The sequence below is a fragment of the Marmota monax genome, unplaced genomic scaffold (assembly GCF_021218885.2).
Source record: "Marmota monax isolate L192 unplaced genomic scaffold, Marmota_monax_Labrador192_F-V1.1 WCK01_AAM20220418_F8-fsc00125, whole genome shotgun sequence".
Taxonomy (NCBI): domain Eukaryota; kingdom Metazoa; phylum Chordata; class Mammalia; order Rodentia; family Sciuridae; genus Marmota; species Marmota monax.
Genome location: NW_026695235.1, coordinates 9,785,667 through 9,798,388, shown reverse-complemented (window position 1 = coordinate 9,798,388; position 12,722 = coordinate 9,785,667). Strand labels below are relative to the sequence as shown.

General features: G+C 50.1%; 1 protein-coding gene across 2 annotated transcripts in view; it reads left to right on the top strand.

Moving 5' to 3' along the window:
* The first annotated feature begins 9,965 nt into the window (after positions 1-9,965).
* Positions 9,966-12,722, top strand: part of Dscam (DS cell adhesion molecule) — a 668,205-nt gene continuing 665,448 nt past the window's right edge. For both annotated transcript variants that reach the window (XM_058577314.1, XM_058577315.1), the window contains exon 1: positions 9,966-10,074. In XM_058577314.1, coding sequence (XP_058433297.1) covers positions 10,032-10,074 — 43 coding nt within the window. In that variant the 5' untranslated portion in view covers positions 9,966-10,031. The remainder of the gene's footprint in view (positions 10,075-12,722) is intronic.

Sequence of the window (12,722 nt, the reverse complement as noted above, 5' to 3'; positions counted from 1 at the left end):
CTTGGACAACTACAACAGGAAGTCCAACTTTCACATCATTAAAAATATCTGGGAACATTGTATTGCAGTGAACAGATTTTTTTTCTTTTTTCTTTTCCTTTTAGGGCACAGCTGTCCTCAGAGAAATGCATTCACGTTCACCCTCTACGTGGTTACGAGGTGCTGCTCTTTTAGCAGTTCTTCAGTGGTTCGAAGCTCACGGCCCCAGCATTTCCTATTAAATGTTCCCGTCTTTTGTGCTGTGGCTGTGTTGATTTTGGTCCTTGGGAATCCTTCTGAACACACTCATGTGAATTTGGTGGGGCAACACTGGTGAGGGAGTAGCAGCATCTTCGCCTACATGTTATCTTAATTGTGCTCACAAGTGTTTTTTGTTTGTTTGTTTTTTGATGTGAAGCTTTTTAAAATTCTTTTTAGTTATATATGACAGTAGAATGTACTTTGACATATCACATGTGCATGGAGTACAACTTCCCATTCTCACAAGTGTTTTTGAAGCCATGATTTCAATTCACCAACCACTTTGCTGTCCTGCTAGTGTGTATTTCAGTTATTCATGTCCAGTTTGTAAATATCACTGAAATGACTCTTTAGCCACTTACATCTTTGCAGAGGGCATGGCTAGTCTTTTTATGGTAGTAAATTGCATTAGAAAAGAACTGTGAAGACTGTACCAGGTTGCAAATATTTAGCATTTAATCAGTTCTCTCCCTTGAGCAGCTCTCAGAAATGTAAAGTGAGTCTAGTTTCCACACACTGAGTGCGAGGCTGCCTGTAGAGCCCTGCAAGAGGCAGCTGCTCCCTATCTCTTTGGCTGATGTAGCCCACCTGCTCTGGCTCTAGCCACTAGTAGGGACTCAACAGTCCTTGTTATGTGAATGAGTCGATGTCACAGTGTAGATCATACCCTGAGTTTTCCACTTGCTCTGGAAAGACTCTGTTGAAGGTGGAAGAGGTGACATTTGTCTTACAGCAAAGGTTACTCATAGCTTAGGCAGTCAAGTATGATTTAGTATGAATTGCTTCCTTCATTCCTGTCCCTGGAGTATTAGCCACTAATACTCCTAGGAAATAGTAACAAAGAAGTTAAAACACCTTACACATACCGAGAGCTCCCCTTTGACACTTTTCCTGAAATGTTGCAAAATCACGTAGAAATCCGTGGGAAGAGGTCATTGCTAAATAATGCACAGTGAGCTCTGCTCCGGGTTGCTCTGGTGAGCTTTCCTCAGCTGAGAGGACTCTGCTCTCGCCTTGCTAGTGCACACGGTGCTTCTGTGAGGGGGTGGACAGAGACTCTGGGCAAGACGGCGGGGGCTTTGGATCTGGCCTCATTCTCCCTTTCCACCTTCCTCGCCAAGCACAGCTCTCAAAGAACACTCGATGCCTTTCCTTCTAAAGCCACCAAGCCCCTCACTCCCTGAGCCATGCTCCTCTCCAAGGCCTTGCTCCAAGTCAGCCCAGGAAGCAGCCCTTTTCCTCCTATCATGGGCTCTGCCCTTGACCCTCTGGGGTTTGGGCTCTGACTACTCTTGTGCCCTGGGGTGCACCCTTCTGCAGGGGAGTGGGACATGAACATGATGTGACGGTCCTTTCCTGTCAGCTTGACTGGGGTATAGGATGCCCAGGTAGCGGGCAAGCACTCTTCTCAGGTGTGTCTGGGATTGGCATCAGAGTTGGCGGACTGACTCAAGCACATGCCCTCCTCACTGTGGTGGGCCACATCTGATCTGTCAACAGGGACCCAACCTCTCTCTGACTGCCTGAGCTGGGGCATCCTCTTCTGTCTTCAGACCCTCCCATTCCCAGGCCACCGAGTCACGCCTGGGTCTCCATCTTGCAGACGGCAGAACTTGAGACTCTCAGTGTCCATGACCATGTAGGCCAAGACCTCATAATAAATCTCTGACCCTTTCTTTCTCTACCTGTGACTATTTGGTTGATTCCCAAATACATCCTGCAACAGGATCCATTGATCCAACTGGTTTTGTTTCTCTGGAGAATCCTGACTCATAGATGTGGCAGTTTGTGTAAGAATTTCTAGGAGAGAAGATCTAAATGGGCTCTCATCCAACACCTCTTCAGTGCTGAGGGGGCTGCAAAATGAAACATGAGCCCCCTGGGCTGCTCAGAAACTCCCAGGAAGACTGACAAGTCACAGGAGTGACAGTAGGGAAAGGGCGGAGCTGTGGATCCAGAGCTGCAGGAGGCAGTGAGCTCCTCCCTCTGCCTGGTGCAGCACCAGGTCCCCCAGGCAGGACCTGAGCCATCAGCAGAGAGCCCAGAGGACACCGGCCTGGGCCCAGCCTGCGAACGCAGGACCTGCTCCTCTGGTACACAAACCTCAAACCTTGTCACACTCCCTATTTACTTTATCTCATTTCTTCATTGATTTTAATTTAATTTGAGATATTTTAATAGAGAAAATAGAAAGGGTCAAAGAACCCGGCAACGGTAATAGCCGACAAATCCCGGATAGACAGCCACCCCAGCTGTTTCCATTCAGCAGTTAGGTTTTACAGTGAGGTGGAGGCGACCTTGGGCTTTCAAGGTCAGTCCCTTCCTTTCCCTTTCAGCTATTTTCTCTGTTCTTCTTCACTCTCTCCCCACTTCAGCCTAATCAGGTAACAGATGTTTACAGTTGGATGTTGGGCACTTTCCACCCCAGAGAGACTCCAGACCCCCGACCCCCACACACACACAGAGAAATAGATTTTTGTTTGTTTTCAAAAGTATACAGCATTCAAACACAGTGTGTACTATGCTGCATCTTGCGTTTCTCAATTAAATATGGTACAAATGGTCTCACATCACTGATGTTTTTTGTGACTATAGTGTTCCCAGATTGTATGTTCAAAAATGTAACATCTCTTAGGGACAAACACTCAAATGCCTCCTCCTTCCCCATTTCTCCCCCTCCCCTTTCCTCCCCCTCCCCCTCTCTCCTCCGTGCCTCGGCCTCTCCTGCCCTCTCTTTCCCACTCCTCCTCCCTCCCCTTCCTAAACTAGCTGTCAGTTAGAGCTAGTTTTCTAAAGGTCCCTCTAGAAGAAGACTTTCTCATCCACCAAAGCTCTTCTCCATGGGGGGTCCCCTTCCTCCCCCTCCGTTTTCCTCCCCCTCCCTTCTTCCTTCCCTCTTTTCTTCATCTCAGCAAGGTGCACCTCAGTAGACAGCATGGTACATATAGCTTTAAATGCTGGTTATTTTTTACCTCGGTGGGATAGATGACTAAGACTGAAATTGCTGAGCGGAAGAGTGTTTTTCCCCCTTTTTTCATGGATGATATTGCCAGAGTCCATTTAAAATAAAGAAATATGTTGGAAACGTTGAGCTGCCACCATCAGTGTCTGCACCCCAGCAACGTTTTCACTTCTCTTGATTCTTTTCTATTTGATGGTTGGGAAGCAAGATCTAATTGTTATTTAACTTTCCATTTTCTAGCTTTCAGTGCAGTGAAGGCTCCTCTCAGGCCTGTGGGTCATTTTGTTTTCTTTTCCTCCGGAATGTTGTGCTGAGGTCTGTGGCCATGATGGTCTTGGCTGTTAGCTGTAGGTGTGCTCTTCCATTCTCTGAGACTGTCTGGCTTTCCATCAGAGCTCTCTTCCCTGGTGCCTGATGAACTACCCAGGAAGCCACAGAGCAAAGCAAAGTGATTCCTGGGTTGTTTCCCCATTCTGTTACCACACTGCCACCTGTCCCCATGCGTGTAGGGTGTCAAGTGACAACCACAATTCCTTTGGACTTGGGAGGCCCCTCCTGTGAGGTGGTCCCAAGCAGAGCTGCCCAGCCTCCAAGGTCTGCAGGGATTCTGCAAATGCCACTCTCCAAAAGAGGTGCAGCCTACAGCCCTCTGGCAGCTAAAGGAACCCAGGCAAGAATGTGGAGCCCCTGGAGATGGCCCCCAGGTGGATCTGGGCTGCTTTCTCACCCCCGTCCTCCCAGCCCCTCCCAGAGTTCTGACGGAAAGCCAGACAGTCTCAGAGAATGGACGAGCCCACCTACCAACTAACAGCCAAAGACCCACACCCCTCCTCTCTACAACCACACCCCAAGAGCTGCAGGGCTGCACATGAGATCCACATTCTCCACACGGGCCACGTGTCCCCTTGAAGTGTTCTGAGCTTTTGAGATATAAACTCCACCTGGACCTTTCCTTATAATTGAAATCCCTCAACTCAGTATCTAGCTCCATTTAAAAATACCCCCTGATATTGCCAATCAGCAAGCCACCTTCCCAGTGCCAAGGAGAGAAATATTTATTTTGAGAGAAATATTTATTTGTGCAAGTTGATGTGACATCTAAGAAGTTTTCTTTACCCTCACCCCATCTGGGTGTCCTTTCTCACCGTATCAATCCCACGTCACCCTGCAGTAAACTGAAGAGTGTCACCAAGGGCCACCTTGTCTGGCCTCCGATGACTTTTCTCTTGAAAACCTGGTTTCTTTCTTAGCATTCAGCAGATGTTCGCAGAGCACCTACTACATGCTGAGCTTTGTTCTGGGTAAGAGGCATGCAGCAGGGAACAGGGAGACAGGATGCCGGCTCCTGTACAGGTGGACAAGCCAGGAAAGAGGTTCAGAGATTTGCAACAACAGAGACTAGAGCTCTGAGGACACTGAGCACTGCTGAGGACACTCCTGGCTGCGGATTGGTAGGCACAGGCTCCCAGAAGAGCAGGTTGGTGCCGGGGTGATGGCCAAGGGTGACGGGCCGTGGGGTGAGCCGCAGCGCATTCGCGGGAAGAGAGAACATGTGAGTGTGTTGGTGGAAAACCTGGGGAGCCTGTCTGGTGTGTGCTCAGGACTGGAGGGGAGCACAGTGACTATGGTAGAGGTCAGGTCCCACCCTTTGCGAGTTAGGAAGGCAGTAGGGCTCTTGCTCAGGGCTTGCTGTGACTCTGTGTGTGTGTGTGTGTGTGTGTGTGTGTGGGTGCACATGCACACACGCACACTGCAAGGCCACGCTGTGGCCGTGCAGACTGGACCATGTGCAGGAGAGGACCTGATGGAGAGCGTGGCCCCTGAGAGAGCACGGCGGCCTTGTTGGGGGCAGTCCACACAGGTGTCCATCATGGACCCTTGAGCTGGTGGTGTCTTTCCATGCCCTGTCCACTTCCCTCCCTTCAGAAGGGGCTGTCCCCCGGGGCCTGTGGTGCTGTGCTCAGGTGGGGGCCACACTCCGCCCCGGCTGGCAGGGTGCTGTTGTGTGTGTGTCTGAACCTGCTGAGCCGAGCCCAGGCCTCCTCATCAGGAGACAGGAGGACAAAGCCAGCACCGGCTGCCCACCCAGGAAGAACCAGGGTAGGGAAGGCCTGGAGAAGACGCGGAGCCAGACACACTGCCAAGGGCTGTGCATGGCTGTGGACGGCTGGGCTGAGGATGCCCTGGCTCCTGCTGTCCTGGGAAGCCCAGGCCCTGGACATCTCAGCTCCAGGGACTTCTAACACCAGGAGAGACCAGTGCACAGCCCAGTCTCCTCGCTCCTGTCATGGCAGTGAGTTTCCTAAAGGTCTCTCTGCAGCCTTCTCGCCCCCAAGGGCATTCTCCACAGGTCCCTCAAAGGCGATGGTTCCAAGATACAAGTCCTGTCTGTTACCTCCCGGCTTACTCTAGGTCAGTGCTGGGCACATGCCTTCAGCACCGAGTGCAGACTCCTGCCGGTCCTTCCACCACTCTCCTGCTTCCTGCCCGCTGCCTCCCGCCCAGCCCTCTCCTGGGAGGCCTTGCTTCCCTGAGCAGAAGCCATAGAGTCCTGAGGATGGTCCCAGCTCCCCAGGAAACCTACCCTGAGCACGGCCTGCATGCCACACACGCCCACACACGGATGCCACACACATGCAGACACTAATACACACACACCACAAACACACAAAACACCCAGAATCACACCATCAACACACAAGTAGAAACACACACTCTTAGAAGCCATGCATCAACACACAGACACAAGAACACACACAAACCACACACAAGCAGAATCACACACAATCACAAACCACGTGTGCAATTATACTACACACAAACACACATAGGAATAACACAATCAACACACTGTCAGAGATACACACAGACACCAAATACAAACACACGACACACAGACAGGAAAACTCACAAAGCCACACACTGACACATGCACAGAAACACACAGGCTCACACACACACACACACACACACACACCTGTTACCTGAATTGGATGTGTCAGTTTTTGATGATACAACTGATCTCATCAAACTCTCATAATTGCCACTGGATCTTCCACTAACAGTGAGATTGGTAGGGCCCGGCTCGTGTCACCTCTGTATTTTCACACCACTGACCTTACCTGCACAGCTGGATGAACTTCCTTGGGTGGGTGTGTCTGTGGAACGTCCTCCCAGATCCTGATCCCCGGGTGGAGAACGTGTCTGGTGGCTGGAGGCTCCCCAGGAGTGACTCTTGACTGTGGAGAGCGCCCTGTCCTTGTGGAGGACCCACCCTCCAGAACAAATGTGGAAAAGGAGACAATGATGTACCTCAGATGATGTGGCCCCCCAAACATGCATCACTTCTTGTCGGGTGCAGTGGGCCCAGAGCCACCCCATGGGCTTTGTCTCTCCTCTGTGAGAGACCTGACCCTGCGCTGAAGGAGACCAGCATGGGACATGGGGCAATTCCACATGGAACTGCTTCAGGCCAGAGGTGGATCTGTGGGGTCTAGGAATAGAGAGGGGGACATCACCTTCAATCTCATGTGTCCCATCATGTTGGCCTGTCCTGCAGTCTGGGGGGCGTGGGGAGACTGCTCCTTGCTCCCTTCAGTTCCCTGTGTTCACATTGTCACTGGACCTGGACACTCAACCCAGCTACTCTATCTCCTTCCAAGGAGGGCGTAGGAGGTGCTTGACTCTCACCTCTGAATTTCCAGAATGCTCTACATGTGCCTATCTGAGGGCAGCCTCCACTCCTGCCTGAGGCAGAGATCTCCCCTCCAGTCCACAGGTCTTTACTGGGTGATGACATCTGCCAGCCTTGGGGACACCTCACCCATTGGGAATGAGTGCCTGGACTTGTGGACATCAGGGATTGGTAGGATATGCATGTCTTCCCAGGGAAGTGAGTCTGGTGTACAGGTTAGGCCTATTCTAGATCTTTAATCTGATCTATTAGAGAGCAGACCACAACAGGCTGCTTCCTGGGGTGGGGCCAATGCCCTGGCGCTGGGTCCCTCCAGGCCCCATGCTTAGAGGGACTTGAACTTCAGATGGATAGAACGCTTCACACTTTCAATCTGGCATCTTAAATCACATTATCCTGAATTCGTGTGCCTTTCCTCCTGCACCTCCTGCTTGGGGGAGGCCATCTTTGGGTGGGGTCTCGCCTGGCCATGCCCCACCTTGTGACTTCCCAAGTCCTAGCCATGGTCCGCCTCTCCAGTAGCTGCTGCTCTGTAACAAATTGGCAGGGCATTTTGGAGCAGGAGGTCTGTGCTCTGCTATCCTCTCACTGCCCTCTGCAGGGGGCTCGGGGAATGCACGGGAGGACTAGGGTTGAGCATGTGTTACCCGGCATCTCAGGATGAGGCCTGGCACGCACAGTTGCCCCACCCCAGGGTAGCAATGTGACAGCACCTTCCACAAGTGGCTCAAGTCTCTGGCCCACTTCAGATCCAGATGCACAGTGCTTCCCTTGGGCACCTCCGGTCACCTTGGAGCAATGTCCTGTGGGTATGGGATAGTGCTTCCCTACCCACTCCACCTGGGCTGACCCAGTGCACAGGTCAAGTGGGGGTTGGAGAAGCACTTGGCAGTCCGAGGATGCACCTGCTCCCAGAGTTGACTGGCAGAGCCCTGGCATCTGCAGGGGCTGCATAGTCCCTGGACTCTCCCCAGGCCCAAGGAAGGGTAGCATCAAATAGCAGATCAAAGACCTCACGACAGGTCAAAAGGACCTGGAGAAGAAAGGACAGTTTTCTGCTTTAGGGCAGAAAAATCTTTTTTGAAAAAGCTGCCCTCCATTTTCATTTTAGACTTGACCCCCCAAATTATGAAAGCATCCCCAGTCCCCAAACTCAGTAAGGAGCCTAGCATCACTGACCACAATGACCGTGTGCTAGGTTCAACCTGCAGAGCTTCACGGCCACAGGAGTAGGACTCTGATCCTTTCCATCCTGCACATGAAGAAGATGAGGCTCATGGGACATACCTGAGCCCCAGATCAAACAGAAGTGGAGACTGCCTCTGGGTGTGTCCATCCCAGAGCCTGAGCACCTAACCAGGGCTGGGTTGAGCCTTGCAGATGCTCATGTGCAGGAAAGAATTTGTGAATCGAATGCTTGGGAGACCAGCTAGATGCAGACTAGAAATCAGGCCCCTCGCCTGCCTTCTGGGCTGCATTTAGGAATGGAGAGGGAGTGAACACCCGGTGCATGCAAAGCCAGAGGACACGCTGGTTCCCTGTGGTACAGCAGGGTCTAGGCCCAGCCTGAGTGGGCGGCAGCACGTGATCACCTGCAGATGCAGAGCAATGGCAGCCAGCATAGCCTCACCCGCTCAGCTGACCCTTCCCAGTACACAGGCCTGGCCATCTTGTGCCCAACCCTGGTAAAGCACCATTTTGTTCCTGCCTTACCATTTGCTTTCCTGTGCTATTCTGTGAGCTGTTTTAGGTGTGTGTAATTTGGGGGGGCACATGCAGCCTAGGCAGGGGAGAGCCAGAGCCTAGGAAGCCCACTCATCTCCTGCAAAACCTCCCGGTGTCCTGCCTCCCCCAAAAGGTTTTGCAGTCTCTATTGCTGGGGCTCTGAGCATTCTTTCTTGGATGTTAAATTGGGGTACATTCCATCCTCATAGGTCATTACTTTGCAAAGTAATGGAATATGGATATATGCCCTTTTAAGAGCATCTATTAGAATATCATCGTGATTTCAAGAACCTCATGCAGAACATTCAGAACATGTTATACGTTATTTCTTTAATGTGGAAGGGGTTACATGTTTGGGATTACACAAATTATCAGCAATTTCAATCAGCTTTTTATGCACAATTCAGAGAGCAAGATTAGAATTGCTGTGTTTGTATTCTAGGATGTATTGAAGATAATTAAAAATTAGCCGATGAAATCATAGAGATCTTTTACAGTAGCAGCAAGGATTTGGAGGCAGCATTTCCCTCTAGGCAAATGAACTGGACTTTTCTGAGAGTAAATACGGAATCTGAATCCAGCTGTACATTTTATAAAAACTGCTAGCATTTCACGGTCACCTCTGTTTAGCTGGCAACCTTCCGGAATAGTCACCCCTGACCATATCTTATTAGCAACCGGCAAGAAAATAACTAAAAATAATCGGCCGTTGAAATGATTATTTAAGCCTCTAAGAAATTCATGCTGATGACTGTGCGTGACTGTGTGGTGGCTGCGCTCTCGCCGGTCCTGCCTCCAGTTCGGCTGCGCTTCTCTGCTGCTGCTTTAAGACTGCAGAGCGCCCCAGCGGCCAGAGCAGGGGAGGGGGCGGCTCGCCTCCGCGCGGCTCCGGGGCTCGCAGGCAGGGAAGGTCGGCGGCGGCAGCGGCGGGACTCAGGCCGGCGGCGGCGGGGAAAGATGAGCCTGCCCGCGCGCCTGCTGCCTGGCCGCGGAGGCTGAGGGCTGGCGCGCGGAGGCCGCTCGCTGCGCATTCCGGGCGCCGGTGCCCGGGATGAGCTCACGCCCGCGGCCGCGGCTGCCTGCACCTGGCGACCTGCCGGCGGCCCCCTGAGCGGACGGCGCACCTGGGCTGCGGCCGCGGCAGTGGGCGCGGCGGCCGCCCGGGAGCAGGTGCGCGGGAGCGCAGCGCGCGGAGCGCAGCCCTCGCCCCGGAGCCCGGCCGCGCCGCGTGCCCAGGCGGCTGGGCGGCAGCAGCGGCGGCGGCGCCGGCGGCGCGTCCTCGGCGGGCGGCGGGCGGGCGGCGGCCCCCGGACAGGTGGCGAGCGGCGAGCGGAGCGGGCCGGCGGAGCGCGGGGGGCGAGGCCGGCGCGTGGCTCGCTGGCTCGCGGGAGGCCGGGGAGCAGCAGGGGCATGTGGATACTGGCCCTCTCCTTGTTCCAGAGCTTCGCGAATGGTGAGCCTTTCGGTTTGTGATGAATTTCATTTCTTGTAATTGACCATGGTGGTGGTGGTGGGGGGGTGGCGGTTGGATGCATGGGTGAAATCTTGTTCTTTTCTACCCCACCCGTGTTTAAATTTTCACGCTTTTATTTATTTTTAAAATATTTTTGTGGCTTTGGAGAGGAGAGATGGCAGGGAAGAGAGGCCGGGTAGAAATTGCTCTGTAATCATTGGAAGGAGCTCACCTAGCCAAGTGACAGCTCAGAGCCTAACTCCAGTACTAGAGAGCTCCTCATTCAGAACAAACCAGGTCGGGTGAAAGCAGGAGAGAGGGGAAGATCGCCACTTTGAATTTTGTAGCTGGAAAAGGGACACGACATTCCAAGTGAGGGCAGGTGGAGGGGTCAATTAAGAATGCTTGCTTTCAGATTCTAAGCGTCTTGAGCCTTTAGAACAGGTGCTTTAAATCTGCAACGATTTATCTCCAGCAGTTATTAAGGCTTTGAGAAAGATCTTTCATTCCGTGCCCCCCATCCCCTTGGTACTACATCTTCCTCACTGTAGTATATATAACAATATGCACTGGTAAGCATTACATCATCAGAAATGTTGACGAATTTTTTTAAAAAAAACACCTGTATAGTTGTAAAAATGAAATCAGTGAATATTGTAAATAGCATTTCTTTCCTCCTGACCGGCCAAAATTACATTTTGAAGTGTTTTCCTCCTGGGGTTTAGAAAGCTATTGCTCTTGACTGAGTCAGACCCAATTAGGAAGTGTGAAGGCACCTTAGGTTGCCTGTCACCGCGTAAATATGAACTTGCATGTATGAATGGCTTCCTCTCATGTGGGAACGAGAGGGGATTGTCATCATTTGACATTGCCTGGGAGTAGCTACAGCTTGAATTCCCATTTCAAATTTCGGAACACACATCTGCATAAAATGTATAACCTGCTGACAGTTAAAATTAAACCATTAAGCAGAATCCCTTACCCAGGGGGTGGGGGGAGAGAGGAGAGGAGAGGAGAGGAGAGGAGAGGAGAGGAGAGGAAGGGAAGAGAAGGAATCTGCTTCTTGTGAGAAAATACGAAAATCAAAGGAAGGCTCTAAGATTTTCTTGGAAGATGCACAGAGAAGCTTGAGCCCTGGCTGAAAAGGAGAGCTTTTTTTTTTTTTTTTTTTTGGTTCCTGCCTAGATGGTGCTTAAAGCACCAACACACCAATAAGCTGAAGGAAATACATATATGTTGTCCAGTATTTTTTTAATGTAACTAAAATAGAGCTGAATGAAGAAGGAACTCCCCAATTAATATTGAAATGGCATTTCCCTCTTTAATATAACGCAAAGCAAAATGTTCAAAACTTTCATTTTGAGAATTCCTTGCAGGAAAAAAATTGCAACAAGTTCTGACATGACACCCCTCTTTCCCAGAGGGCACTATACCTGTGCTGTCTCCTCATGGGAATTTACCTTGGGGGACAGATCTGCTTTAGGGAGCATGCAGTGATGGGTTAGAGGAGTTCGCCTTCCTGCCCCTGTGCTAATGTGAACTCGCCAAGAACGCACAGGCGCTCACAGATGTGTGCCAAAGCCACCAAGCCTTGACTACCTGTCAGGGTGACCATCTCTGGGTTCCTTGGAAAGGTCTGGGTTATAGGATAAAATGAGAATTCCAGCCCATGGATAAGTATATATTTCAGGATGGTGAGAGAGGTTGTGCTTCTGAGTGTTCCCAAGCAGTATCTATTTTTCAGTTCAAGTTACACATGATGAAAATGGTGTGGAAGAATGTATGATGGTCTCTGACACAGAGATGCTATGCATGTTTATGGTATTTTCGAATCAGCATTTCATAACTAAGAACATTACAAAAAGAATAATATGAAGTGATACAGTTGTATGAAACCTGAAATATTCTTCTACAATATAGAAAACATATGCAAAGATTACTTATGTGCATGCATACCGAGTCCTGTATTATCTTCAACTTTTAACATCGATCATTAATCGTTGTTACTGTAATGAACATAGATGGGTCACACAACATAAGGTAGATATGGACAGCTCATGCAAATGAACAGTTTACATTGCTGTTGTGTGTTCTGATCCTGTTATGAAGGTTATGAAACTATTTCATATAAAAATGGCTCTCTTTTATATGATCAAGCATTGAAAAAAAAAAAAGCCTTATTGTAGAGCCCTGGCTCTTTCATTTGGTGGGGCAGCTTTAGAGCTTTTCAAGGAATGATGTTCAATAAATACTGTGCAGAGGATCATGAAATATATAGTCCTTTCAAAATAAGAAAAGAGCCCGGTTTGGAATGCTGCCTGTTCATAAGACTATTTCAAACACGTGAACATAAATGGTTCCTATCTACAGAAGGAGACTAAAAAAAAAAAAGGAGAAGTTTTTTTTTGGGGGGGAGGGGACAACAACTGTCATATTTTGACCTACCTTAATATTGAGAAATACCTGAATGTGAGTGATAAATACCTATGAATACTAACACCTAGACTATTTATTGCTAGGCCTCAAACATTAAAATGCCTAAAAAAATCTTTTCATTTATAAAAAGATTATGCAGTTTGATATTTTGGGGGCCTAATAAAATAATCCCTCAATACATCTGCATGTTAATAGTAGACATAAACATCCTT